At 35.6% G+C, this 27572-nt stretch overlaps 1 protein-coding gene across 1 annotated transcript in view; it reads left to right on the top strand.

Annotated features, from left to right (window-relative positions):
• Positions 1-27572, top strand: part of ATRX (ATRX chromatin remodeler) — a gene marked incomplete at its 5' end in the record, with an annotated part of 197408 nt that overhangs the window by 139884 nt on the left and 29952 nt on the right. The window contains 3 exons of the mRNA XM_082646836.1: positions 2789-2897; positions 19074-19251; positions 19868-20062. Of these exons, the coding sequence (XP_082502962.1) occupies positions 2789-2897; positions 19074-19251; positions 19868-20062 (482 nt within the window). The remainder of the gene's footprint in view (positions 1-2788; positions 2898-19073; positions 19252-19867; positions 20063-27572) is intronic.

The raw sequence follows: 27572 nt of genomic DNA, 5'->3' as shown, positions 1-27572 counted from the left end.
TATCTTTTAATCCCTTATGCCTCCTTTACGCCTCCTCTCTTGCTTCTCTCCACTGGTAACCACCAGTTTGTTTTCTATATCTCTGAGTCTCTTTCTGTTTTGCAATATACCTTTGTATGTGTTATTTTTTATATTCTACGTATAAGTGATATTATACAGTATCTGTCTTTCTCTCTCTGAATTATTTCACTAAGCATAATATTCCCTAGGTCCATCCATGTTGCTGAAAATGGCAGAATTTCATTCTTTTTCTTATGGCTGAGTAATATTCCTCTGTGTGTGTGTGTGTGTGTGTGTGCGCGCGCGTGCGCGCGCGCACGCGCACCACATCTTCTTTATCCATTTGTCCATTGATGGACACTTGGGCTGCTTCCATATCTTGACTACTGCTGTGTACATGTATGTGTGTACATGTATGTGTTTGAATTAGTGTTTTCAGGTTTTCTGATATATACCCAGGAGTGGAATCGCTGGATGATATGGTGGTTCTATTTTTAGTTTTTTGAGGAACCTCCATACTGTTTTCCATAGTGGTTGCACCAGTTTACATTCCCACCAACAGTATACAAAGGGTTTCCTTTTCTTCACATCCTCGCCAACATTTGTTATTTGTAGATTTTTTGATGATAGCCATTCTGGCAGGTGAGAGGTGATATCTCATTGTGAATTTGATATGCATTTCTCTAATAATTAGCTATGTTGAACATCTTTTCATGTCAGCCATCTCTTTGTCCTCTTTGGAAAAATGTCTGTTCAGGTCTTCCACCCATTTTTTGATACTGTTGTTTGTTTGTTGATATTTAGTTGTATGAACTGTGTGTATATTTTGGATATTAACCCCTTGTTGGTCATATTGTTTGCTAATATTTTCTCCCATTATGTGGGTTTTCTTTTCATTTTGTCAATGGTTTCCTTTGCTGTGCAAAAGCTTTTAAGTTTAAGTACAATTTGTTTATTTTTGCTTTTATTTATTTTGCCTTAGGAAATAGATCCAAGAAAATATTTTTACACTTTATGTCAAAGAGTGTTCTGCCTGTGTTCTCTTCTAGGAGTTGTATGGTTTCAGGTCTTACATTTAGGTCTTTAATCCATTTAAAGTTGATTTTTTTATACAGTGTGAGGAAATGTTCTAATCTCATTGTACGTGTAGCTGTCCAGTTTTCCCAGCCCCACTTACCAAAGAGACTGACTTTTCTCCATATATATTCTTGCTTCCCTTGTTGTAGATTAATTTACCATAGGTATGTGGATTTATTTCTGGGCTCTCTATTCTGTTCCATTGATCTATGCATCTGTTTTTCTGCCAGTACCACGCTGTTTTGATTACTGTGTAGCTTTGTAGTATAGTCTGAAGTCTGAAAGGGTGATACCTCCAGTTTTGTTCTTCTTTTTCTCAGGATTGCTTTGGCAATTTGGGGTCCTGTGGTTCCATATGAATTTTAGGAATTATCTATTCTAGTTCTGTGAAAAATGTCCTGAGTATTTTGATGGGGATTGCATTAAGTCTGTAGATTGCTTAGGGTAGTATGGCCATTGGATCAGAAGAATTAACATTACTAAAATGACCATACTACCAAGAAGCATCTTTTAAACTAACGTACTGAATTTAACTAAAAAGTTTGCTGAAAGACATAAATCTCAGTGTTGTCAACTTGTTTTATATTAAGACTCTAGGGTGTGATGATATGAATTTTGCTTGGAGTGGAAGTAATAGTATTATGTTTGCAGTTAAAGAATTAGAATGAAAAAAAATGAGAATGGAAATTATGTATGATAAAATATAAAAGTGTCATAAGTACTTTATCCATTGGTGTTTTAGTATGAATGTCAGGCTTGGGTAAAATTTTACCGCACTGTGCAAATGTTGACATGTCTGATCAGTGTTTAACTTATAAAATCACAGTTCTTTACTTGTTCATACATGTTCACAAATATGTAATTGTCATGAAATAGGAACATATGCTGATATTTGTGGCTAAATCATAGAATATTTTTTGGCACATAAATAGGCATTCTGTAAATATTTGTTCAGTGAATGAATAAACGTGTTCTATGTCTCTGGTTTTTATCTGTTTAGTATCAACTTGTTGATAACAAGGTGGGAAACCTGGTCATTTATAGATTTAATTAAAAAGAAGCTTCATGAACATAATACAGCTTAATCATACTTTTGAAAGTTTTATAGGATTCTAATCAAGGAAATATTTTCAGACATTTACATGTAGATGAAATACTTTTGAAAAGTACCTTTGCTATTCAATATCTGTTGGAAGGAAATCTGTAGTGAATTTATTTGTAATATGATGAATTATCCCTTGATTTAAAAAATTTGTCTTGCTATGCAAATTGACTATATATGACCAACTTTTTTTTTTTAATTTTTAAAAAATTTTTGGCTGTGTTGGGTCTTTGTTGCTGTGCGCAGGCTTTCTCTAGTTGCAGTGAGTGGGGGCTACTCTTTATTGCAGTGCACGGGCTTCTCATTGTGGTGGCTTCTCTTGTTGCAGAGCATGGGCTCTAGGCACCCAGGCTTCAGGAGTTGTGGCTCATGGGCTCTGGAGCGCAGGCTCAGTAGTTGTGGTGCACGGGCTTAGTTTCTCTGCAGCATGTGGGATCTTCCTGGACCAGGGCTCAAACCCGTGTCCCCTGCATTGGCAGGTGGATTCTTAACCACTGTGCCACCAGGGAAGGCCTATGACCAGCTTTTAAATGGCAAGCAAGGAAGAAAATCTTTTAGTACTAGGATAACAATATATGTCTCTTTTTTCTTTTCTTGTTGAATTTTCAGGTGAAGGGAAGTGGCTCCGAAACATAGACTATTACCGTTTAGATGGTTCTACAACTGCTCAATCAAGGAAAAAATGGGCTGAAGAATTTAATGATGAAACTAATGTGAGGTAGGAAGCATTTCTGAATGTATAGTTTTTAAAAAATCATTTTAAATCTACATATAGTAAAATTTACTCTTTTTAGTGTGTACTACTATAATTTTTGACAAATGCAAGATGTAGTCAAGATATAAAATGGTTTCATCACCCCTTAGGAAATTCACTTATGGAATCATACAATTTGTAGCCTTTTCAGTCTCACTTTTTTCACATGGCAAAATGCATTTGAGATTCATCCACATTGCTGCATATGTCAATAGCTTGCTCCTTTTTATTGTTGAGTAGTATTCCATTGTATGGATGTGTCCATTGTATGGATGTATGGTTTGTTTTCATTATATGGACATATTCGTTGTGTGAATGAGTAGCTTGTTTAACCATTTCCATTTGAGAGACATTGGAATTGTTTCCAGGTTTTGAAATTAAAATTGAAGGTGCTTTAAACATTCATGTATAAGTTTTGTGTGACCATAGATATTTATCCAAGTGAAATGAAAATCCAGGAGTGCAATTGCCAGGTTATATGGTAAATTTATGTTTAGCTTTGCAAGAAATTGCCAAACTGTTTTCCAAAGTGGTTGTACAATTTTGCATTCCCACCAGCAATGTTATGAGGGTTTCAGTTGTTCTGCGTCCTTGGTATTATCATATTTAAAAATAAAAAAATTTACCCATTCTAATAGGTATGTAATGGAATCTCATGTGATTTTAATTTGCATTTCCCTAATGTTAGTTGATGTCAAGAATCATTTTATGTGCTTATTGGCCATTTTTATATCATCTTTGGTGATACATCTGTTAGAGTGTCTTAAGGTTAACGAGGTATTCTTGATCTCTTTACTTACTGTAATAATTTGAATAATATACTTTAAACAACTGCAGGTAGAGGTTGTGTTATATAGGTGATGTTGCTTTTAACTATCAGCAATTACATACTTGAACTGCATTTGGAAGAGAAAAATTTATGTGTATAATACATATAAACATTTGCGCACACACATACACGTTGAAAGCATTGCCTTTAAGAAAGTGATGAAGAGATGGGGTTAGTTTAATGCAAAGATGGCTAAGATATGACTTACTAAATGTTCTAAAGTATGAAAGGTATTATATTTTGTGTGTAAAACGTGTTTTAATTCTAACAGAGTCCTGAACTACACCTGGGGTTAAAACTAGGGAAATTCCAGTTAGACCATAGGAGGAGTATATTCTTATTAGGTATTTAAAATCTGTAGAGTCTGGGAGAGCTTACAAAGGGATTGTTCGAGTACAGTAAAGTTACTTTAAAAATGATTACATAACTTTTTAAAGAATAAGTACATTTTTATATTTTGTTTACCATGTTTTAAACAATTATTATTTGTGCATGAGTGTAAAGAAGTAATTTTATTGAGTTATCCTAGTCTAATTTGTCAAATTTAATCTAAACGTTTGGCTTGCTCAGTTTCCCAAATTTGTAAATATCGTAATAGCATATGATTTGTCCCATAATAGTCATATTTGATAACTAGTAGGGAACAGCATTGAAATGTGGATGTTGAGCTGTCAGCTTGGCTTTTTCACTAACAAATTAAGCCTCCTAAACATATGCCAGAAAGTGTCTCTGATTCAGATTCATCATGTATGTGTGTGTGTATATATATATATATATATATATATATACATACACACACACACATACACATATCTCTCACACACACACACACACACACACACACACACACACACTCCATGGATTTGAGGGGTTACTCTTGAGTAGCTAAATCTGTAAACTTGTCTGGATTAAATTCACAAATGTGAGAGATTATGTCTGTTTTTCTACCTATCTTCTGTTTTCTCATGACTCAGTAATGTTCAGAAATAGAATATAAATATAATTCTGTTCATTGTTAACCAGTTAGAAAGACACATTAAAATAAGTTTTAAGATAGTGACTTAATGTTGTCTTATGTGGCGAGGAAACAGTTTTAACAGTCTCAGGGCCTTTTTTTTTTTAGTTTATTTTATTTAGAGTCAAAGGAACTTACAAAGACAGTATAGAGAGGTACTGTGACCCTTTCACCTAATTTCTCCTAATGGTTACATCTTACCTATGATATCAAAACCAAGAAATTGGCACTGTTTCAATGTGTGTGTATATCTATGTTTTTTTTAAATCACATATGTAGAGATTCCTGTAAGCATGACTGCAGTCAAGGTACAGAAATATTCTATCACCACAGAGATTCCTCTCTTTCTGACCTTTTATAGTCATACCCATCCTGACCACCAATGTTGCCACAATCCCTAACTCCTGGCAATAACTCATTTGTTCTCCATCTTTATAATTGTCATATCAAGACTGTTATATAAATTATATCATAGTATATGTGACCATTTGAGATTGGCCTTTTTCACTCAGCATAATGCCCTTTAGTTTCGTTCAAGTTGTTGTGTATATCAGTAGTTCATTCCTTTTTACTACATAGTCGTATTCAATGGATTGGATGTACCAGCTTGTATAATACAAACTGAATGTCTACTGCAGGGCATTTTGTTCATTTCCAGGTTTGGCTATTACAAATAAAGCTGCTATGAACATGTGTACAGGTTTTGTGTGGACCTAAGTTTTCATTTCTCTAGGATAAATGCCCAGGAGTGCGATTTCTAGTTTACATGGTAAGTGATTATTTCATTTTTTAAGAAACTACCAAACTGTTTTACAGAGTGGCTGCACCGTTTTACCTTCCCTTCAGTAAAGTGTGAGAGATCAAGTTTCTCTGCATCCTCACCAACGTTTGATTTTATCACTGTTTTTTATCTTGGCTGTTTTCATAGGTGTGTAGTGGTATCTCGTGGTCTTAATTTGCATTTCCCTGATGGCTGGTTATTTTGAACATTTTTTTCATGTGTTTATTTATCATCTGTATATGCTCTTTGGTGAAATGTTTCTTCACATCTTTTGCCCATTTTCTAACTGGATTGTTTGCTTTTTTATTGTTGAATGTTGAAAATCCTTTATATAATTTAGGTATGAGTAATTTTTCATATGTGGTTTGCAAATATTTTCTCCCAGTCTATGGGTTGTCTTTTCATTTCCTTCACAAGGTCTTTCACAGAGCAAAACTTTTTAATTTTGGTGAAATCTAGTTTGTCAGTTTTTGTTTTAGTCATGCTTTTGTTGTCAAGTCTAAGAATTGTTCCCTAAGCCCTAGGTCCTGAAGATTTTCTCCTATGTTATTTTCTAAAAGGTTTATGGCTTTACGTTTTATATTTAAGTATAAGGTGCATTTTAAATTAATTTTTGTATAAGATGTGAGATTTCGGTTGAGTTCACTTTTCTTTTTCTTTCTCTTTTTTTTGCCTGTGGCTGTCCAATTGCTCCAGCACCATTTGTTGAAAAAGCCATCCTTTCTCTACCAAATTGCTTTTGCATTTTTGTGAAAAATCATTTGGCTATACTTCTGTGGGACTATTTTTTGGTTCTAGTCCATTGGTCCATATATCTGTCCTTCTGCCATTACCACATAGTCTTGATTATTGTAGCTATGTAATAGGCCTTAGTATCAAGTCAATATCTCCCACTTTATTCTACTTTTTCCAAGTTGTTTTAGCTAGTCTAATATCTTTGCCTTTATATATAAATTTTAGAATCCTCTTGTCTAATCTATAAAAATCTTGCAAGAATTATTAGAAATTGCATTACACCTGTCATCAATTTGGGGAGAATTGATATCTTTACTATATTGAGTCTCCCATGAACATAGAATCTCTGTTTATGTAGATCTTTGATGTTTTTAATCACTGTTTTGTAATTTTCAGCATGTAAGTCGTGTATATGTTTTGTTAGATTTACACTTAAATATTTCATTTTTTGGGAATTGTAAGTGATATTGTATTTTTAATTTTACTTTTCACATGTTCGTTGGTAGTATGTAGAAATGCAGTTGATTTTTGTGTTGATGTTTTACCTGTGATCTTGCTGAACTCATTTATTTGTTCTAGGAGTTTGTTTTATAGATTCCTTGAGATTTTCTAATAGATCATTATGTCATCTGCAAGTAAGGATAGTTTTATTTCTTCCTTTCCGATCTGAATGTAGTTTGTTTCCTTTTCTTGCCTTGTTGCACTGGCTAGAACTTCAGTAACATGTTGAATAGCAGTGATGAGAGTGGACATCCTTGCCTTCTTGATCTTAAGAGAAGAGCATTCAGTGTTGATAACTGTGATATAGCTGTAGATTTTTTGTAGATACTCTTTATTAAGTTGAAGTTCCCTGCTATTCATCTCTATTCCTAGTTTGCTAAGAGTTTTTACTATGAATGGATGTATAATTTTGTCACATGCTTTTTCTTTCTCATTTAATTTGATAAGTATTTTTTTTCCTTTAGCCTGTTAACATGGTATATTACATAGCTTGATTTTCAAGCTGAACAGCCTTGCATCCCTGGAATAAAACCCATTTGGTCATGATGTATAATTCTTTTTACATAGTGCTGGCTTCTATTTGCTAATATTTTGTTGGGGAATATTTATGAGATATTGGTCTGTATCCAGTTGTTTTTATACTGTCTTTGTCTAATTTTGGTATCAGGATGGTATTGGCCTCATAAAATGTGTTGAGAAGTGTTCCCCCTTCTGTTTTCTGAAAGAGATGTGTAGAATTTGTGTTAATTAATCTTAAATTTTTGGTAGAATTTGCCAGTGAAACTTTCAGGCCTTGGAAATTTCTTTTTTTGTGAGTTTTTAAATCATTAATTCAATTTCCTTAATTGTTATAGGACTATTCAAATTATCTATTTCATATTGAATGAGTTGTGATAGTTTGTGCTTTTTGAGGAATTGGTTCATTTCAAATTTATGTATAGAACTGCTCATAGCACTCCCTTATTATCCTTTTTTTTTTTTTTTTTTTGCGGTATGCGGGCCTCTCACTGTTGTGGCCTCTCCCGTTGCGGAGCACAGGCTCCGGACGCACAGGCTCAGTGTCCATGGCTCACGAGCCCAGCCGCTCCGCGGCATGTGGGATCTTCCCAGACCGGGGCATGAACCCGTGTCCCCTGCATCGGCAGGCGGACTCTCAACCACTGCGCCACCAGGGAAGCCCCCCTTATTATCCTTTTGATAGCTTTAGGATCTATAGTGATAGCTTCTGTTTCATTCATGGTATTGGTAATTGTGTATTCTCTTGTTTTTGTCAGTCTTGCTAGAGGTTTGTCAATTTTATTCATCTTTTCAAAGAACCAGCTTTTTAGTTAATTGATTTTCTCTATTTTTTCTTTCTGTTTTCAGTTTCATCTTGTTTTGACTTAGTTTGCTCGTTTTCTACTTCCTTGAGGTGGAACCTCAAATTACTCATTTAAGACTTTTCCTCTTTTCTAATATAAGCATTTAGTGTTGTAAATTTCCCTTTCAGCACTGCTTTAGCTGGCATACAAATTTTGATGTGTTTTATTTTCATTTCCGTTCAGTTCAGTGTATTTTTTCTTTTGAGACTTCTATTTTGAGTCATAGCTAGAAGTATACTGTTTAATTTCCAAGCATTTGGAGATTTCTATTATTTTTCTGTTACTGATTTCTAGTTTGATTCAGTTCTGTTCAGAGAATATACTCTATGATTTCAGTTTTTAACTTTGTTATTTTTTGTTTAATGGATCAAGATATAGAACATCTTGGTATATCGTACATGGGCCCTTGAAAACAATGTATTTTTTGCAGTTGTTGACCAGAGTTTCCTATAAATGTTGATCAGATCCTGTTATTTAATGGGGTTGTTGTATTCTTGTTTATGTCCAGTTGGTTATTGATTTTTGAGAGAGGAGGTTTGAAACCTCCAACTATAATTGTGGATTTGTCTGTTTCTCAAGGTTTTTACTTCTCATATTTTCAGCTCTGTTGTTTACTGTATACACATTTATGTCCCTCACTATTACTTATAATTTTCTTTGGTCTGAAACATACTTTATTTCATGCTAATATAGCCACTCCTTTATTTTGATTGATGTTTACTTGTTATATCTTTTTTCATCCTTTTACTTTCAACCTACCTATTTTGTTATATATGAAGTGAGTTTCTTGCAGACAGCGTATGGTTGCATTATTTTTTTTTTTTTACCCATTCTGTTAATCTCTTTCTTTTAAATGGTGCATATAGACCATTTACAATTTTTTTTACTGAGGTATAATTGGCATATAACATTATATTAGTTTCAGGTGTACAACCATGTACATTTAATACAGAACCTGAGGCTGCCATTTTAGTTTTTGTTCAGTTTGTTCTATTTCATTCTGTTTTCTTTTGCTTCTGATTTCTTTTCCTACCCTTCCTGTGGGTTACTTTTACAATTTCTGGAATTCCATTTTGATTCCTCTATAATGTTTTTTAGTGTATCTTTGTATAACTTTTATAGTGGTTGTTCTAAGTATTATACGTACATAACTGATCATAGTCTACTGGTGTCATCATTTTACCATTTTGATTGAAGTGTAGAAACCTTTGCTCCTTTTTTTCCCCTTTATAATTATCTTAAATGTTTTCTTTACATAAATAGATTAGGAACCATAATAATTTTTTCTTCAACCATCAAATATAATTTAGAAAACTTAAGAGAAGGAAAATCTATTTTATTCACTCATAATTTTTGTTCTTTTCATTTTTGTTTCCTCCTTCCTAATGTTTCATATTTCTTTTATAATTTCCTTTTTTAAAAAAAAAGAAGAGAACTTCCTTTAGCCATTCTTTTAGGGCAGATCTACTGGCAACAAATTTTCTGAGTACCCTTATTTGACAATTTGTTGATTTTCCCATCATTTTTGAAGAATATCTTAACTGGGTATAGAATTCTGCGTTGGCAGTTCTCTTCTTTTAGCACTTGAAAAATGTGCCACTTCCTCCTAGCCTCCATGATTTCTTAAAACTGGCTATTTTTACAAGTTTGGCTTTTTTAGATTCTACATGTAAGTGATACCATAAAATCCTTGTCTTTGTCTCACTTATCTCACTTAGCATAATGTACTCATGGTTTATCTGTTGCCACATATGGCAAGATATCCTTCTTGGCTGAATAATATTCCATTGTATATATATCCCACATCTTTTTCATTCATTCATCCACTGATGGGCACTTAGGTTGTTTTGGTATCTTGGCTGTTGTGAATAATGCTGCAGTAAACACGACTGTGCAGATATTTCTTTGACATCCTGTATTAATTTCTTTTGCGTATATACCCAGAAGTGGAATTGCTGGATAATGTGGTAGTTCTATTTTTAATTTTTTGAGGAACCTCCATGTTGTTTTCCATAGTGGCTGAACCAATTAATGATACAGAGAATATTTTATTATAATCATCAAACTTGCTAAGAGGCTAGAACTTAATTTATCCAACCACTAAAAAGAAATAATTATGTAACCTCGGAATTTAGTTGTCACTACAATGGCAATCATATTACAGTATATAAATGTATGAAATTAACATGTTGTATAACTTAATTTTACACAAAGTTATTATGTCAGATATATTTTAATTTTTAAAAAACCTGCTGTTTTTCAAATTGGCTTTTTCTCCTGTCATTAAGATCCTGTTTCTCTCTCACTTCTTTCAAGAGTTTTTCTTTATCTTAGATTTTAGAAGTTGGACTGTGGTGTGTCCTGGCATGGATTTCTTTGGTTTTACGTTGTGTTTCATTCAGCTTCTTAAATTTCTACATTTGTGTTTCTTGCTAAATTTTGGTAATTTTCAGCTGTTATTTCTTTGAATACCTTTATAGCCTGTTCTTTTTTTCTCTTCTCCTTTTAGGACTCTGATGACAAGACTGTTACATCTTTATTATAGTCCTATAGGTCCCAGAGTCTCTGTTATTTCTTTCTTTTTTTTTTTTTTTGATTTTTGTTATTCAGATTGGGTCATTTCTGTTCTTCTGTTTTCAAAGTTCATTGAATCTTCTCTACATTCTACTGTTGAGCCTATCTATTGAGTTTTTTGTTACTGTACTTTTCAGTTCTCAAATTTCCATTTTGTTCTTCTGTATGGGTTGTGTTATAACTCCTGATTCTCCACTAGACCTCCTTTGATACCAACCCAGTAGTGGGGGAGAGGATTTTTCTTATAACCACTGGGTGGGGGTGGATATCCTGGATCCCTATGTGGTCTTATCTGACACTGCTGGGCTGGTGGGAGGACTTGGTTAACTCAAACGTATCTGACAGCACTGTCTGGCAGTATGCCTTGTTACAACTACATGAGGGTAGAAGTTTGGGCTTCCCACTCAGCCTTTAGTGACAGGGGTGGAGGTACACTGCATTTTTTCTGTACCATTTGACTGGAGTCAAATGGTTGTTGTTTTAAAGCTCTCTGTCTTACTAGTCTGCCTTTCGTTTGGTCCTTTTGCTAGAGAGAGAAGACTTTTCTTGGAGATTTATTTTGACAGCACCCACTGATATTTCCAGATTGCTGGGCTCTTCAACACTCAGTCTGGAATATATGAGGCAAAAAGAAAGCCTGTGGAACTCACTGCCATGTTCTGTCTTAGGTCCCAAGCCAGTATGCTTCCTTCTCCTCACTTTTCAGAAAAATCTTATGTTCACTTTATATATAATATCCAGGCATTTTAGCTGTACTTATGGCGAGGAATAGGGAACAGCATGTCTGTTCCATCTTTCCAGAATTGGAAGTCCCAAGATTACACTTTTAAAGAATTATATCTGTCTTAGAGTAAACATATGCATGTGCTTGTGTTGTGTATGTATGTCTAGAAGTGGGATTGCTATGTAATAGGTATGTGCATATTCAGCTTTAGCTTATACTGCCAAAACATTTTTCCAAAAAGGTAGTACCAATTTGCACTCCAGCTAGTAGAGTACCTGTTTCATTTGTTATCTGTCCTCACTATCAATTGATGATGTCTGTTTTTCTTTTTTTTTTTTTTTTTGCAGTACGTGGGCCTCTCACTGTTGTGGCCTCTCCCATTGCGGAGCACAGGCTCTGGACACGCAGGCTCAGCGGCCATGGCTCACGGGCCCAGCCGCTCCGCGGCATGTGGGATCCTCCCTGACCAGGGCACGAACCCGTGTCTCCCACATCGGCAGGTGGACTCCCAACCACTGCGCCACCAGGGAAGCCCCTGGTGTCTGTTTCTTTAAGCCATTGTCATAGATATGTAGCAATAAGGCTTCATAGTCTTAATCTGTATTTTCCTGATAACTAATTCACAGTAGTTCATAGATGTCAGTGTTGAAGCTAAAACATAAAGGTTTTAGAAGACAAACAGTATGGAGTATTCTCCTGATTTGTAGTGGGAAATTTTTCATAAACAGGGCACACAAACTGCTAACAATAAAAGGAAAGATTGATAAGGTGAGCTTCATTAAAATTAAGAACGTCTGTTCAGATTTTCACACTAGGAACTCTAGTCTGCAGCACCCAGGGCAAGGCTTCTGCACGCCACAGTCTACGAGCAAGTGAAACTAGACGAAGCACCAAGGAAAAGAGAAAAAAGCTGTGTGGCTGACAGGGTCTTCGTGCCCCGGCTGGGTGTCAGGCCTGTGCCTCTGAGGTGAGAGAGCCAAGTTCAGGACATTGGACCACAAGAGCCCTCCCAGCCCCACATAATATGAATCGGTGAGAGCTCTCCCAGAGATCTCCATCTCAACGCTAAGACCCAGCTCCACTCAGCGACCAGCAAGCTCCAGTGCTGGACACCACATTCCAAATAACTAGAAAGACAGGAACACAGCCCCACCCATTAGCAGAGAGACTGCCTAAAATCATAATAAGGTCACAGACACCCCAAAACACACCACCAGACACAGTCCTGCCCACCAGAAAGACAAGATCCAGCCTCATCCACTGGAACACAGGCACCAGTCCCCTCCACCAGGCAGCCTACACAAGCCACTGAACCAACCATAGCCACTGGGGGCAAACACCAAAAACAACAGGAACTATGCACCTGCAGCCTTCAAAAAGGAGACCCCAAACACAGTTAGTTAAGCAAAATGAGATGACAGAGAAATATGCAGCAGGTGAAGGAGCAAGGTAAAAACCCACCAGACCAAACAAATGAAGAGGAAATAGGCAGTCTACCTGAAAAAGAATTCAGAGTAATGATAGGAAGGATGATCCAAAATCTGGGAAACAGAATGGAGAAAATACAAGAAACGTTTAACAAGGACATAGAAGAACTAAAGAGCAAACAAACAATGATGAACAACACAATAAATGAAATAAAAAATTCTCTAGAAGGAATCAATAGCAGAATAACTGAGGCAGAAGAGCAGATAAGTGACCTGAAAGATAAAATAGTGGTAATAACTACTGCAGATCATAATAAATAAAAAAAGAATGGGGCTTTCCTTTTGGCGCAGCGGTTAAGAATCCACCTGCCAATGCAGGGGACATGGGTTGAGCCCTAGTCTGGGAAGATCCCACAGGCCACGGAGCAACTAGGCCCGTGTGCCACAACTACTGAGCCTGCGCTCTAGAGCCTGCAAGGCACAACTACTGAAGCCTGTGTGCCTAGAGCCCGTGTTCCACAACAAGAGAAGCCACCTCAATGAGAAGCCCACACACTGCAATGAAGACCCGATGCAGCCAAAAATAAATAAATTGAAAAAGAAAAAAAGAATGAAAAGAATTGAGAACAGTCTCAGAGACCTCTGGGACAACATTAAATATACCAACATTCAAATTATAGGGGTCCCAGAAGAAGAAGAGAAAAAGAAAGGGACTGAGAAAATATTTGGCGAGATTATAGTTGAAAACTTCCTTAATATGGGAAAGGAAATTGTCAATCGAGTCGAGGAAGTGCAGGGAGTCCAATACAGGATAAATCCAAGGAGAAATACGCCAAGACACATATTAATCAAACTATCAAAAATTAAATACAAAGAAAAAAATCTAAAAAGCAGCAAGGGAAAAGCAACAAATAACATAAATGGGAATGCCTGTAAGGTTAACAGCTGATCTTTCAGCAGAAACTCTGCAAGCCAGAGGGGAGTGGCAGGACATATTTAAAGTGATGAGAGGGAAAAACCTACAACCAGGATTACTCTACCCAGCAAGGATCTCATTCAGATTTGACAGAGAAATTAAAACCTTTACAGACAAGCAAAAGCTAAGAGAATTCAGCACCACCAAAGCAGCTTTACAACAAATGCTAAAGGAACTTCCCTAGACAGGAAACATAAGAGAAGGAAAAGACCTACAATAACAAACCGAAAACAATTAAGAAAATGGTAATAGGAACATACATATTGATAATTATCTTAAATGTAAATGGATTAAATGCTCCCACCAAACGACATAGACTGGCTGAATGGATTAAAAAACAAGACCCATATATATGCTATCTACAAGAGACCCACTTCAGACCTAGGGACACATACAGACTGAAAGTGAGGGTATGGAAAGAGATATTCCATGCAAATGGGAATCACAAGAAAGCTGGAGTAACAATTCTCATATGAGACAAAATAGACTTTAAAATAAAGACTACTGTAAGAGACAAAGAAGGACACTACATAATGATCAAGCGATCAATCCAAGAATAAGATATAACAATTGTAAATATTTATGCACCCAGCATAGGAGCATCTCAATACATAAGGCAAATGCTAATGGACATAAAAGGGGAAATCAACAGTAACACAATCATAGTAGGGGACTTTAACACCCCACTTTCACCAATGGATAGATCATCCAAAATGAAAATAAATAAGGAAACACAAGCTTTAAATGATACATTAAACAAGATGGACTTAATTGATATTTATAGGACATTCAACCCCAAAAGAACAGAATACATTTTCTTCTCAAGTGCTCGTGGAACATTCTCCAGGATAGATCATATCTTGGGGCACAAATCTAGCCTTGGTAAATTTAAGAAAATTGAAATCATATAAAGTATCTTTTCCAACCACCACGCTATGAGACTAGGTATCAATTATAGGGAAAAAACTGGAAAAAATACAAACGCCTGGAGGCTAAACAGTACACTACTAAATAACCAAGAGAGCACTGAAAAAATCAAAGAGGAAATCAGAAAGTACCTAGAAACAAATGACAATGAAAACACGATGACCCAACACCTATGGGATGCAGCAAAAGCAGTTCTAAGAGTGAAGTTTATAGCAATACAATCCTACCTCAAGAAACAAGAAACATCTCAAATAAATAACCTAACCTTACACCTAAAGCAATTAGAGAAAGAAGAACAAGAAAACCCCAAAGTTATCAGAAGGAAAGAAATCATAAAAATCAGATCACAAATAAATGAAAAAGAAATGAAACAGCAGCAAAGATCAATAAAACTAAAAGGTAGTTGTTTGAGAAGGTAAACAGATTGACAAACCATTAGCCAGACTCATCAAGAAAAAAAGGGAGAAGACTCAAATCAACAGGATTAGAAGTGAAAAGGAGAAGTCACAATGACACTGCAGAAATACAAAGGATCATGAGAGATTACTGCAAGCAACTATATGCCAATAAAATGGACAACCTGGAAGAAACAGACAATTTCTAAGGAAAGCACAACCTTCTGAGACTGACCCAGGAAGAAATAGGAAGTATAAACAGACCAATCACAAGCACTGAAATTGAGACTGTGATTAAAAATCTTCCAACAAACAAAAGCCCAGGACCAGATGGCTTCACAGGCGAATTCTCTCAAACATTTAGAGAAGAGATAACACCTGTCCTTTTCAAACTCTTCCAAAATATAGCAGAGAGAGGAACAGTCCCAAACTCATTTGAGGAGGCCACCATCACCCTGATACTAATACCAGACAAAGATGTCACAAAAAAAGAAAACTACAGGCCAGTATCACTAATGAACATAGATGCAAAAATTCTCAACAAAATACTAGCAAACAGATTCCAGCAGCACATTAAAAGGATCATACACCATGATCAAGTGGGGTTTATCCCAGGAATGCAAAGATTCTTCAATATATGCAACTCAATCATTGTGATACACCATATTAACAAATTGAAGGATAAAAACCATATGATCATCTCAATAGATGCAGAGAAAGCTTTCTGCAAAATTCAACACCTATTTATCATAAAAACTCTCCAGAAAGTAGGCATAAAGGGATCCTACCTCAACATAGTAAAGGCCATGTATGACAGACCCAGGGCCAACATCATTCTCAATGGTGAAAAACTGAAACCATTTCCACTAAGATCAGGAACAAGACAAGGTTGCCCATTCTCACCACTTTTATTTAACATAGTTTTGGAAGCTTTAGGCACAGCGTTCAGAGAAGGAAAAAAAATAAAAGGAATCCAAATCGGAAAAGAAGAAGTAAAACTGTTCAGTATTTGCGGATGACATGATACTATACATAGAGAATCCGAAATTTGCTACCAGAAATCTACTAGAGCTAATCAACGAATTTGGTAAAGTAGCAGGATACAAAATTAATGCACAGAAATCTCTGGCATTCCTATACATTAATGATGAAATATCTGAAAGCGAAATTAAGGAAACATTCCCATTTACCATTGCAACCAAAAGAGTAAAATACCTAGGAATAAACCTACCTAAGGAGAAAAAAGACCTGTAGCAGAAAACTATAAGACAGAAAACTATAAGACACTGATGAAAGAAATTAAAGATGATACAAACAGATGGAGAGATATACCACGTTCTTGAATTGGAAGAATCAACATTGTGAAAATGACTATATAATCCAAAGCAATCTACAGATTTGTGCAATCCCTTTCAGACTACCAATAGCATTTTTCACAGAACTAGAACAAAAAATTTCACAATTTTTATGGAAACACAGAAGACACCGAATAGCCAAAACCATCTTGAGAAAGAAAAACGGAGCTGGAGGAATCAGGCTCTCTGACTTCAGAATGTACTACAAAGCTACAGTAATCAAGACAGTATGGTACTGACACAAAAACAGACGTATGGATCAATGGAACAGGATAGAAAGCCCAGAGGTAAACCCACGCACATATGGTCACTTTATCTTTGATAAAGGAGGCCAGAATATACAATGGAGAAAAGACAGCCTCTTCAATAAGTGGTTTGGGGAAAACTGGACAGCTACATGTAAAAGAATGAAATTAGAACACTTCCTATCACCATACACAAAAATTAAACTCACCATGGATTAAAGAGCTAAATGTAAGGCCAGACATTATAAAACTCTTAGGGGAAAACATAGGCAGAACACTGTATGACATAAATTACAGCAAGATCCTTTTTGACCCACCTCCTAGAGACATGGAAATAAAAATGAAAATAAACAAATGGGACCTAATGAAATTTAAAATCTTTGCACATCAAAGGAAACCATAAACAAGTCAAAAAGTCAACTCTCAGAATGGGAGAAAATATTTGCAAATGAAGCAACTGACAAAGGACTAATCTCCAAAATTTATAAGCAGCTGATGCAGCTCAATATCAAAAAAACAGCCCAATCCAAAAATGGGCAGAAGACCTAAATAACCATTTCTCCAAAGAAGATACACAGATTGCCAACAAACACATGAAAGGATGCTCAACATCACTAATCATTAGAGAAATGCAAGTCAAAACTACAATGAGGTATCACCTCACACCAGTCGGAATGGCCATCATCAAAAAAATCTACAAACAGTAAATGCTGGAGAGGGTGTGGAGAAAAGGGAACCCTCTTGCACTGTTGGTGGGAATGTAAATTGATACAGCCACTATGGAGAATAGTATGGAGGTTCCTTAAAAAAACAAAATAGAACTACCATATGACCCAGCAATCCCACTATTGGGCATTATACCCTGATAAAACCATAATTCAAGAAGAGTAATGTACCACAATGTTCACTGCAGCAGTATTTACAATAGCCAGGAGATGGAAGCAACCTAGGTGTCCATCAACAGATGAATGGATAAAGAAGATGTGGCACATATATACAGTGGAATATTACTCAGCCATAAAACGAAACGAAATTGAGTTATTTGTAGTGAGGTGGATGGACCTAGAGACTGTCATACAGAGTGAAGTGAGTCAGAAAGAGAAAAATAAATACCCTATGCTAACACATATATATGGAATCTTAAAAAAAAATGGTTCTGGGCTTCCCTGGTGGCGCAGTGGTTGAGAGTTCGCCTGCCGATGCAGGGGACACGGGTTCGTGCCCCGGTCCGGGAAGATCCCACGTGCCGCGGAGCGGCTGGGCCCGTGAGCCATGGCCGCTGAGCCTGCGCGTCCGGAGCTGGTGCTCCGCAACGGGAGAGGCCACAGCAGTGAGAGGCCCAAGTACCGCAAAAAAAAAAAAAAAAAATGGTTCTGACGAACATAGGGGCAGGACAGGAATAAAGACACAGACATAAAGAATGGATTTGAGGACACAGGGAGGGGGAAGGGTAAGCTGGGACGAAGTGAGAAAGTGGCATGGACTTATATACACTACCAAATGTAAAATAGATAGCTAGTGGGAAGCAGCCGTATAGCACCAGGAGATCACCTTGGTGCTTTGTGACCACCTAGAGGAGTGGGATAGGGAGGGTGGGAGGGAGACGCAAGAGGGAGGGGATATGGAGATATATGTGTACATTTAGCTGGTTCACTTTGTTGCACAGCACCAACTAACACAACTTTGTAAATCTATTATATTCCAATAAAGATGTTAAAAAAAACGAGAAATATAAATTCTTGTGTTCCAACATAGCAGGTTATCTATCAGTTTTTTTTTTTTCTTGAATACATTCTTCCTGGAGCCCTCTGTCTACTTGATCATATTTTTCTTACCTCAGTACCTAGCATCTATCTAACTTCTCTTCTTACATTTGTTACATTATATTGTAATTGCATATCAGTCTCCGCTACTACACTCAGCGCCTTGGGCAGTGCCCTTCATTTTGATGCAGTTAGTGCTCATAACAGTAGTGAACAGAATATATTTTTTTGAGTTGTACGTAAATTTTCTACATTTACTGAGAAATCTATCAATGCGTTGAATACATTTTAAACATGTGGTTTCCATATTTATCTTTATTCCTAAATAGACTGTTTTGTTTTACTGCAGTAAGATTCTTCTTGTGCATGTAAATCAACCCGACTCCTTAGACATGTCTTTTTTTCAGTGAGTGAGTAATGAATTCTCTGAACTCTTGATTGTTCATAAAACTACCTTAGAATAAAGAAGTCATATCATAAATATATGTGTAGCACTCATTACTAAACATTTATTTTGTATTTTCATTTTCAGAGGGCGCTTGTTTATCATTTCAACCAAAGCAGGATCTCTTGGAATTAATCTGGTAGCTGCTAATCGAGTGATTATATTTGATGCTTCTTGGAATCCATCTTATGACATCCAGAGTATATTCAGAGTTTATCGCTTTGGACAAACTAAACCTGTGTATGTATATAGGTTCTTAGCTCAGGTAGGTTTATCATTTACATTCTCTCTCTCTCTCTTTTTTTTTTTTTTTTTTTGCGGTACACGGGCCTCTCACTGTTGTGGCCTCTCCCATTGTGGAGCACAGGCTCCGGACACGGAGGCTCAGTGGCCATGACTCACAGGCCCAGCCGCTTCACCGCATGTGGGATCCTTCCGGACCGGGGCACGAACCCTTGTCCCCTGCATCGGCAGGCGGACTCTCAACCACTGTGCCACCAGGGAAGCCCTACATTCTCTTTAATATTGAAAGATTGGGTGGAACTGATCATATTGGAATTTTAGTTATTAATTTTTTGTCCTGAAGTTATGGAAAGTAAGACTTAAATTACATAAAGACAGTTTATAGTGATTGTTGAGAGCTTATTGTATTCCATTGGAAAGGAATTAAACTGTTCTCTTGCATTCTTACATCAGTAACCTCCTAAAATCTTAATTCTCTCATGAATTAAACAGCATTGTACATAAAATTTGCTTCATGGCAGTATATCACTATGAAGTTCTGCTGTTTTGTAGTAACCAATAACCTGTATTTCTTCATGATTAAGTTTCATGTTTACAAAATTTATTTATTTGCATATTGTTCATTCTTTTTTGCAAAGGGAACCATGGAAGATAAGATTTATGATCGGCAAGTAACTAAGCAGTCACTGTCTTTTCGAGTTGTTGATCAACAGCAAGTTGAACGTCATTTTACCATGAATGAGCTTACTGAACTTTATACCTTTGAGCCAGACTTGTTAGATGACCCTAATTCAGAAAAGAAGAAGAAAAGGGATACTCCCATGCTGCCAAAGGTAAACATCTTTAAATTGTTAGCTTAAAAAAAGAAACTAACGTGGACCAAGGAAATTTTATTCCTACTATGAAAGTTATTCATCTAAGGCTATATTTTAGAATTTTTCAAAGAGAATAAAACTGTATTTAAATGAGAGGTCAATTCTCCACATAACACCACAAAAGATAGTATAATCTGAAACACATATTTTATGCCAAATAAAAAATTCAGCCCTGCAGAAAAGGGTTTCTGAGTAGAAACCTTAAAGGAAATAGTATGGTTCTCTTTTAATAATCTCCAGTAGAGGGCGTACATAATTTTAATAATTATATATGAGATTTAATTGTCTCTTCCTTAACATTTTTTGTTGTCATATAGCAATTAAGAATCAGCAAATAAAAGTGTCTCCTACTTGATATTTTTCACTGTCATAAAGTAAGTAGGACTTTCACATTTCCAAGTGTGAAAGTCCTCTCATTTTATAGATGGGGAAACTTAGGGTCAGAGGCATTCGATGACTTGCCCAGTTTTTACCTAATAAGTGGCAGAGACAGGAATAGTATCTACATCTGTCTTCTGATCCATTGTTCTTGGATAAGAAAACAGTAGTTAATATTAATATAGAAATTTAATATGGTAGATACCATTTTGACCCTACTGAACATGTGAGAAAACTGTATGTTCTCTGATCTAAATAAAGAGTTTATATATTTAAACCTATTCTAATTATCTAAAATGTAATTTTGGGGGGAGATTATTGGGGGAGGTGCTGTTCCTGTTGTCTTGGTTTCAAATTTAAGCACTTAATGTTCCATGTAGCTGTTAAGAGAATTGGGAAAGCAACTACTGGGTTACAGTGTCACTTTACCAAACTTCAGTCATTTGTAAAGAAAATTCAACAGTATCTTAGTTCTTCATATGGTTGGAACATTTAATTAAAACAAAAGGTAATATAAATAAATATATTTCTAACATTAATATAAATCAGTGATTTCTCTAATTATTTTTCAATGTATATAAGTCAATTAAAGTAACATGAATATTTAGCATTTGGGAAAATTTTTTAAACCTCCTTTGTCTATATAAGCAAATATTTTGTTTTTGTAATCAATGAACTTTTCTTCCATTTAAAGTTTACTGATAGAGCATTTAGGAAAGAGGTTTTGTGACAGTCTCTATCAAATCTCTTTGATAATGGCTTAGGGCCACATGAAGGTTAAAATCTATCGTTTTTATAATACTTTTTAAAGAAGAGTCATTTCACTTTCCATGTTACAAAATACTAAATTGATAGTGATTTGGCTTCCTTTCTTAATTATATTATTATAGAATGTGAGTAGGGGTCTTGAATAGTCTTCAGAAAATTTTCTGTGCACAAACAGATTTGTTTGTGTATCTTTAAAAGCAGACAAACACAAATGGGCTCATACCATACATACTCTTTTACAACTTGCTCTTTTCACCTAGATGTTTCTTGAACATCTTTCCATATTGGTACCTATATCTCTACTTTAAAAAAAAAACTGCGTAGTATATACTTGCCGTGTTTTATTTAACTCTTATATCCCTAACACCTTTCCTATCAGGTACTTAATTTTGTATGGCAAAGAGCATTCTTTAAAGACTTGCACACATTTATGTTTATAATTTTAAAGATAGTGAAGTTTCCTTTTTCAAATTGAGACTGATTTTATATTTAATTAGCCTCTTTCCTAAAATTAAACTTAACTTTAAACTTCAATTTTCATGAGAAATAGCCCATGATTAGTAATATTTCTCATAGGAAGCTACCATTCCAAGTTGAATAGAGATAATTGCTGGGCTTCCCTGGTGGCACAGTGGTTGAGAGTCCGCCTGCCAATGCAGGGGACATGGGTTCGTGCCCCGGTCCGGGAAGATCCCACATGCCGCGGAGCGGCTGGCCCGTGAGCCATAGCCGCTGAGCCTGTGCGTCCGGAGCCTGTGCTCCACAATGGGAGAGGCCACAATAGTGAGAGGCCCGCGTACTGAAAAAAAAAAAAAAGAGAGAGAGATAGTTGCTTTGAAGTTATTTGTTATATGGTAAATGTCTGATTGTAGGAAATCTGTTTAATTTAATAAACATTTACTGATTGCTTGCTGACTTTGAGGTGTATTGTGAAGGTGTATTAAGAAGAGCAAGACATTGCCTAAGCTTTAAAGAAGATTTAAAAAATCCAGCAGTAAAGAAATGCTATTTAATTGTTACAGGATATCTGGAAAGAAACCATCTGTTTTATAACTTGGCACTCTGAGTTGTCAAAGGTGTCATGTTTTTTCATTTATAGACTTTACTTACTGTATTTTGTTTTTGGTGCTATGACCCTTTGCCCATGAAAAAAAGGAAAAGGAATATTGAATGCTACTTTAATGCAAAGTGCTTCAACTCTCCCACGCCTCTTCCCAAGAGGAAAATAATAGTTAACTTACTGATTTCTTACTGGTTTCATACTCTGTGCTAAATAATTAGTTCAGGTTATTTTCCTTAATCTAGCAGCAACTGAAAAGCTGTTAGTGCTGTTCTCATTTTTGAGATGAGGAAATTAAGGCTTGGGGAGGTTTATGTAACTTATCCAAGTTTACACACCTAATTAGTGGTAAAGCTGGCTTTCAAACCAAGTCTGCCCAACTCAAAAGCATGTCCTCTTAATCATTATACGTTATTGCCCCCAAATGGAGATTAGAAAGTTAATTCTAAGTACAAGAAACAAGGCAGAGGACTTGGGATTCCCAGAATTTGATGATATTTAGAATGCTTTATTTTATTTTAAATAAAGGTGGATTTTAAAATATAGAATGCTTTCACAGTCGGTACCATTGGGTGATGTAACTATTGTTAAGATTGTATAATATAACCAGTTTAGCTCACGGCTTGTGAAGTTGTAAATTCCTCAAATTTATAGAAAGCTTTAAAGTTTACAAAGGCCTTTCTCACGTATACTCATTATCTCAGGAAATTGAAACTTAGAGAGTTTATGATTACCCAAGGGTACATGGCCAATAAGTGTTAGAGCTAGAACTTGAACACAGTAGTTTTCAAATTGTATTCCAAAGATCCTCAGGAGATTTTCAGAGGTGCTCCAGGGCTACCATGTGGCTAAGCAAGTTGGGGAAGGCCAGATGGGCAGCACTCCAAGCTCTGCATCCCATTTCGATCAGAGTCCCTCTCCTTTTATCAATTTTATGTATTGGGCTGCAACATAATATTTTATTTAAAAAGAGGACTTTTTTAGTTTTAAAAAAGCTTTTAAAAAGTTTTTAAAACACTGTACCATATAATGATGGCTTACTATCATAGTAAGAATTGTTAGGGATCTAAAAGGAAATACAATAGGATGTATATGAGATTTACCTGAAGGAGTAAATTTTTCTCTCCACTTGGAGAGAAAAAAGTAACATTCTTAAAAACAAAAGAATGAAGTGCTGATGTGACTGGTACTGAATGTATTCGCTATAGCATATGGTTAAAAAATGGAGGGGGTGCATTCAGGTACAGTTTTAATGGAAAAAAATCAGACTGGCCCATAAGTGATGGTTAGTATTTAATTGGATTAGGTAAGAATAAGGTGTGAATATAGAATGAAACAGTTTGGGTGAAAGGAAAGGGTAAGAATTTATGTACCAGACTCAAGCTATGATGAAGAAATTGGCCAGATGACGAGTTGAAATTGGATAGGTAAAGGTAGGACCAGCTTTTGGAGAGACATTAAAGGTAAATGGAGGCATTTGGATGTAAAATAGTATTCACTGTAAGTTCATGAATGGGGCTCTTTTATGATGAATGTGGGCTTTTGGAAAATTAGTGTGGCATTAAAATGCAGGATGAGGACATATAATAAGGTGATGATTGTGGAGTGAAACAGACATTTCAAGGAAATAAATGATGGAACTCAATCACTGATGATAGACTATACCTTTTGGTAGGCAGTGAAAAACCTTTAACCTAAGTAATGAAGCTTATTTATTTATTAATTGGTTAAAAACTTTGTAGGTACCTGTGATGTGCCAATTATTGTGCTGGTGCCAATTATTGTGCTGGTTAGTAAGGATACTTTGGTAAATAAGACTAGGTTCCTGCTCACAAGGAGCCTACAGTCTAAATAAACATACCGTAACAATAAAAATTATGGGTCCTGTAATAGAAATCTGTATAGGCACCCTGTACAGGAAGGAATATTCAGTTCTTTCTTGGAAAAGTTGGGGATGGGGAGCTGACATTAGGGGACTTGAACTGATGTTGAAAATAGACATGGTAGCTCTGTGCATCGCTATGAGGGCAAAAGATGAAGGCCCTTCAAGGGGAGGAGCAGAAAAAAAGAAACATGTGCATAAAACAGCATTGCAAGTTTTAGGAACCTCAGGTAGTTAAAAATAAATAATGGCGTGTAAGGAGATAGGGGTGTAGAGTTAATAAGGGTGGGCATGGGAAGAGGCGAGAGAAAGACTGGAAAGGTAGATGGGAATCAGATCGTAGAAGTTAGAGAGCTTGGACATTGTGTTACAGGCTGTGGGATCTATTTAATGATTTTAAACAAAAGACCAACATCAAATTTTCATTTTAGAAAAATCACTTTGGGTGTCAGTGTGCAGGATGGATTGGAGAAAAGAAAATGGATAAGATACTTGTTAGTATGCTATTAAAATGATCCGCATGAGAGAGGTAATGCAGGCCTGGAGTAAGGTGGTAGCAATGGGGATAGAGAAGTACCAGGCATGATGCAGGTACTCAATAAATGTTAATTTTGTTCCCTGGGCTTGTATTTAGAATTTCATTTAACTTTGCCCAATACTATTTGATTTTCATTTCCTTTAATGGGATTTTGAAAATTAGTTCTCTCTGAAATGGGTACAAGTAGATGTTTTTTATATTTGCCGTGAAGGATTTCTTGGTGTTTGAACCTGCTCTTATTTAAAGACATTTCAAAGTTGGTTCCTACTATGTTATAGTACAATTGCAAACACCTGCCCTTTTATACATATTTTTTAAGATGAAAGACTGCTAAAAATGGTACATTTTCACTTCCCCCTTAACTTGCTATTATCTAAATAATGATTAAGTTGCATGCCTTTTTGAGTTAACTTTTCTTTGTCCTTTGAAAAAGTATTCATTTTCAACTTACTTGATATGTGATTATCTCTTTCTGCCTCATCACTTCCTTTTAAAGTCATTATTATATAACTCCTCTTCTGTATTTCTGTTCTTGTTTACTTTCTTTTACTTCTTCACTTTCTAATTAGATTTACTATCTCAGTTTATTAACCACTTGACTTTTTCTTGTCTTTTTATCTCTGAAGTTCTTTAAAGGCAAGAACTGTACTTGCTCCTTTTCTTTCATCCATAGTGAATAAAGCAGTATTAACACTTTTATATGGCCTTTTTAGTCATCTTTATAGTGATATTTAACTATTTTTTATTGTTCCATATTGATCCATATATCATTGAAAATCGGTGTTAGAATTTGACTTACTTTTGCAAGCAGTAAAATTGAAATGAATCAGGTATGTAAAAGGAAGAGAATTGGAGCTTTAATTCATGTCTTCAGTTCTATATTCAATCAGCTATCTCAGCTCTATTCATCACTACACCCCATGAATTATATTGTTATATCCCCTCATTGGTTTCTTGCTGTTGTTGGTGTTGTCGCTTTTTCCTTTTTGAAATATAATGGTCTTGTAGTTCTGTGGAACCGTATTTTTTAAAATATATTGATTTTAGGGTCTCCTGTATCATGGCTACCAAATGTCTGTGCATTTCTTCAGTTGTTCAGGGTAATAATGTTCCTCAGACATTTTGAAACTTCAACATGACCTAAACTGATAAATACTTTAACACAAGTTTCTAGTGATAAAGATTTGGTGACTGATTCTTAACTGTTTGTTTTTTTAATATTAAAGTAATATCTGACCTCTGTTAACGTTTATGTAAATTATGTTAGGGGAAAGTACCTCTTCTGGTAATAAACTTATGAATTATATAGATATCAGAGATAAAAATCTTGGTCAAGGTCATTTTTCGTAATATGCTTCAGTGGGTATACAGCCTAAGCTCTGTACCCTTTAGTAAGAAAACAAAAGTCAGTAAAATTGGCATAGAAATTTTTTTTGCACTTCCCTTTTCCAGCATTTACTACCTATGTCTTTTTAAATATGGACTGCATGTTGATAATTATAGGGAAAACAAAATGAGGATTTAAATTAAAGTACCTAAAGTGAGGCTTTACTTCCTCTACCCTGATGTTGTGTACAATTTTGTCCCTTTGTCTTTAATCCTTCATTCAAGTTTTAATACCTCATAGCATAGTTTACTGAACAGAGGTGTTATTGTGCAGTTTTATTAGCCAGCAGATGGTAGTATAAGGTTTTACCTTTGTCATTCTTAACATTAGAGAGAAATATACTCCATTAAAATAATTTGATGTGAAGTATAAAATAGCTAATCAACCTATTTCAGGAAGTTGCATGCATTTACCTTTAAGAATAAAGGTTCGAAAGGACCCATTTAATTGTAGGGTGAGTATTAATAACCTATAGCATATTAACCGCATGGTGGCACATGAACCCAATTTTTGTTGACATGTACCTCTAAGGAGCTATGCTCATAATTGAAGCATATATGAGGTTTGATGTCATTATCTCCTACTTCTCTGCCTCTTTTATCACAAGTTTAGTACGTTTATTATTTACTACAAGTTTTAGTATTGTTTCTATATTTGTATTCACTAGCATAAAAATGATTATTATTCATCTGAATAAGAACAGACCACCAGAAATCATGCTGAACTCTAGAAAAATTGTTTTAATTCTACCATTTCTTTGTAGGTTGTAAAAGTCTCCTATTCAGTATTTGCTGGGATGGTTGATGCCCAGTAAAAAGAGCAAATGGTTTAAGCCCTGTCCCTTTTGCAAGTAACCTGCCAATCACCCTTTTTTGGGTGTAATTTTAGACAAGCCACATAAGCTTTCCAAGCCCCACTTCCCTTAAGAAGATAAGAAAACAGTAGTACCTACCTCACAGAAGAGATAATCCATGTAGAGCACACTGCCTAGCACATAGTAAGTGCTCAAATGTTAGCTGCTATTTTTGTTTCCATAATCATTAATATTGCCATTATACTTGGTTCATTTCTCTGAAACCAGTATAGACTTAAATTTGTGGAATTTCAGAGGAGTCATATGAGGTCCTGATCCTTAGAAGGTTTAGCTTGACATATGACAGATCAGTAGAAGACTATCATTTAGAGGCCAGAGGCAATAATCCCAGCTAGGCTGCAGAAGAGATAGGTATTTGAGGCTTTAACTCCCTTAGAGATCAATTATAATAAAGAAGAGGGAATATGATAATATTTAATTACTAGACATTGATAATCACTTCCAGTGATGTTAGCATGCATTTGACTACAAACTGTTACTTTTTCTAACATTCAAGGATTTTCCCCCTTAAATAATACATAAAACTTTAAAGGAATTGTCTGCCTCACAGCCAGCTGTGATACCAGTGTAGTAATTTTTAA

The sequence above is a fragment of the Grampus griseus genome (genome assembly GCF_964374135.1).
Source record: "Grampus griseus genome assembly, chromosome: X".
NCBI lineage: Eukaryota > Metazoa > Chordata > Mammalia > Artiodactyla > Delphinidae > Grampus > Grampus griseus.
The sequence above is the reverse complement of the archived record's forward strand: the minus strand, read 5'-3'. Positions and strand labels throughout refer to the sequence as shown.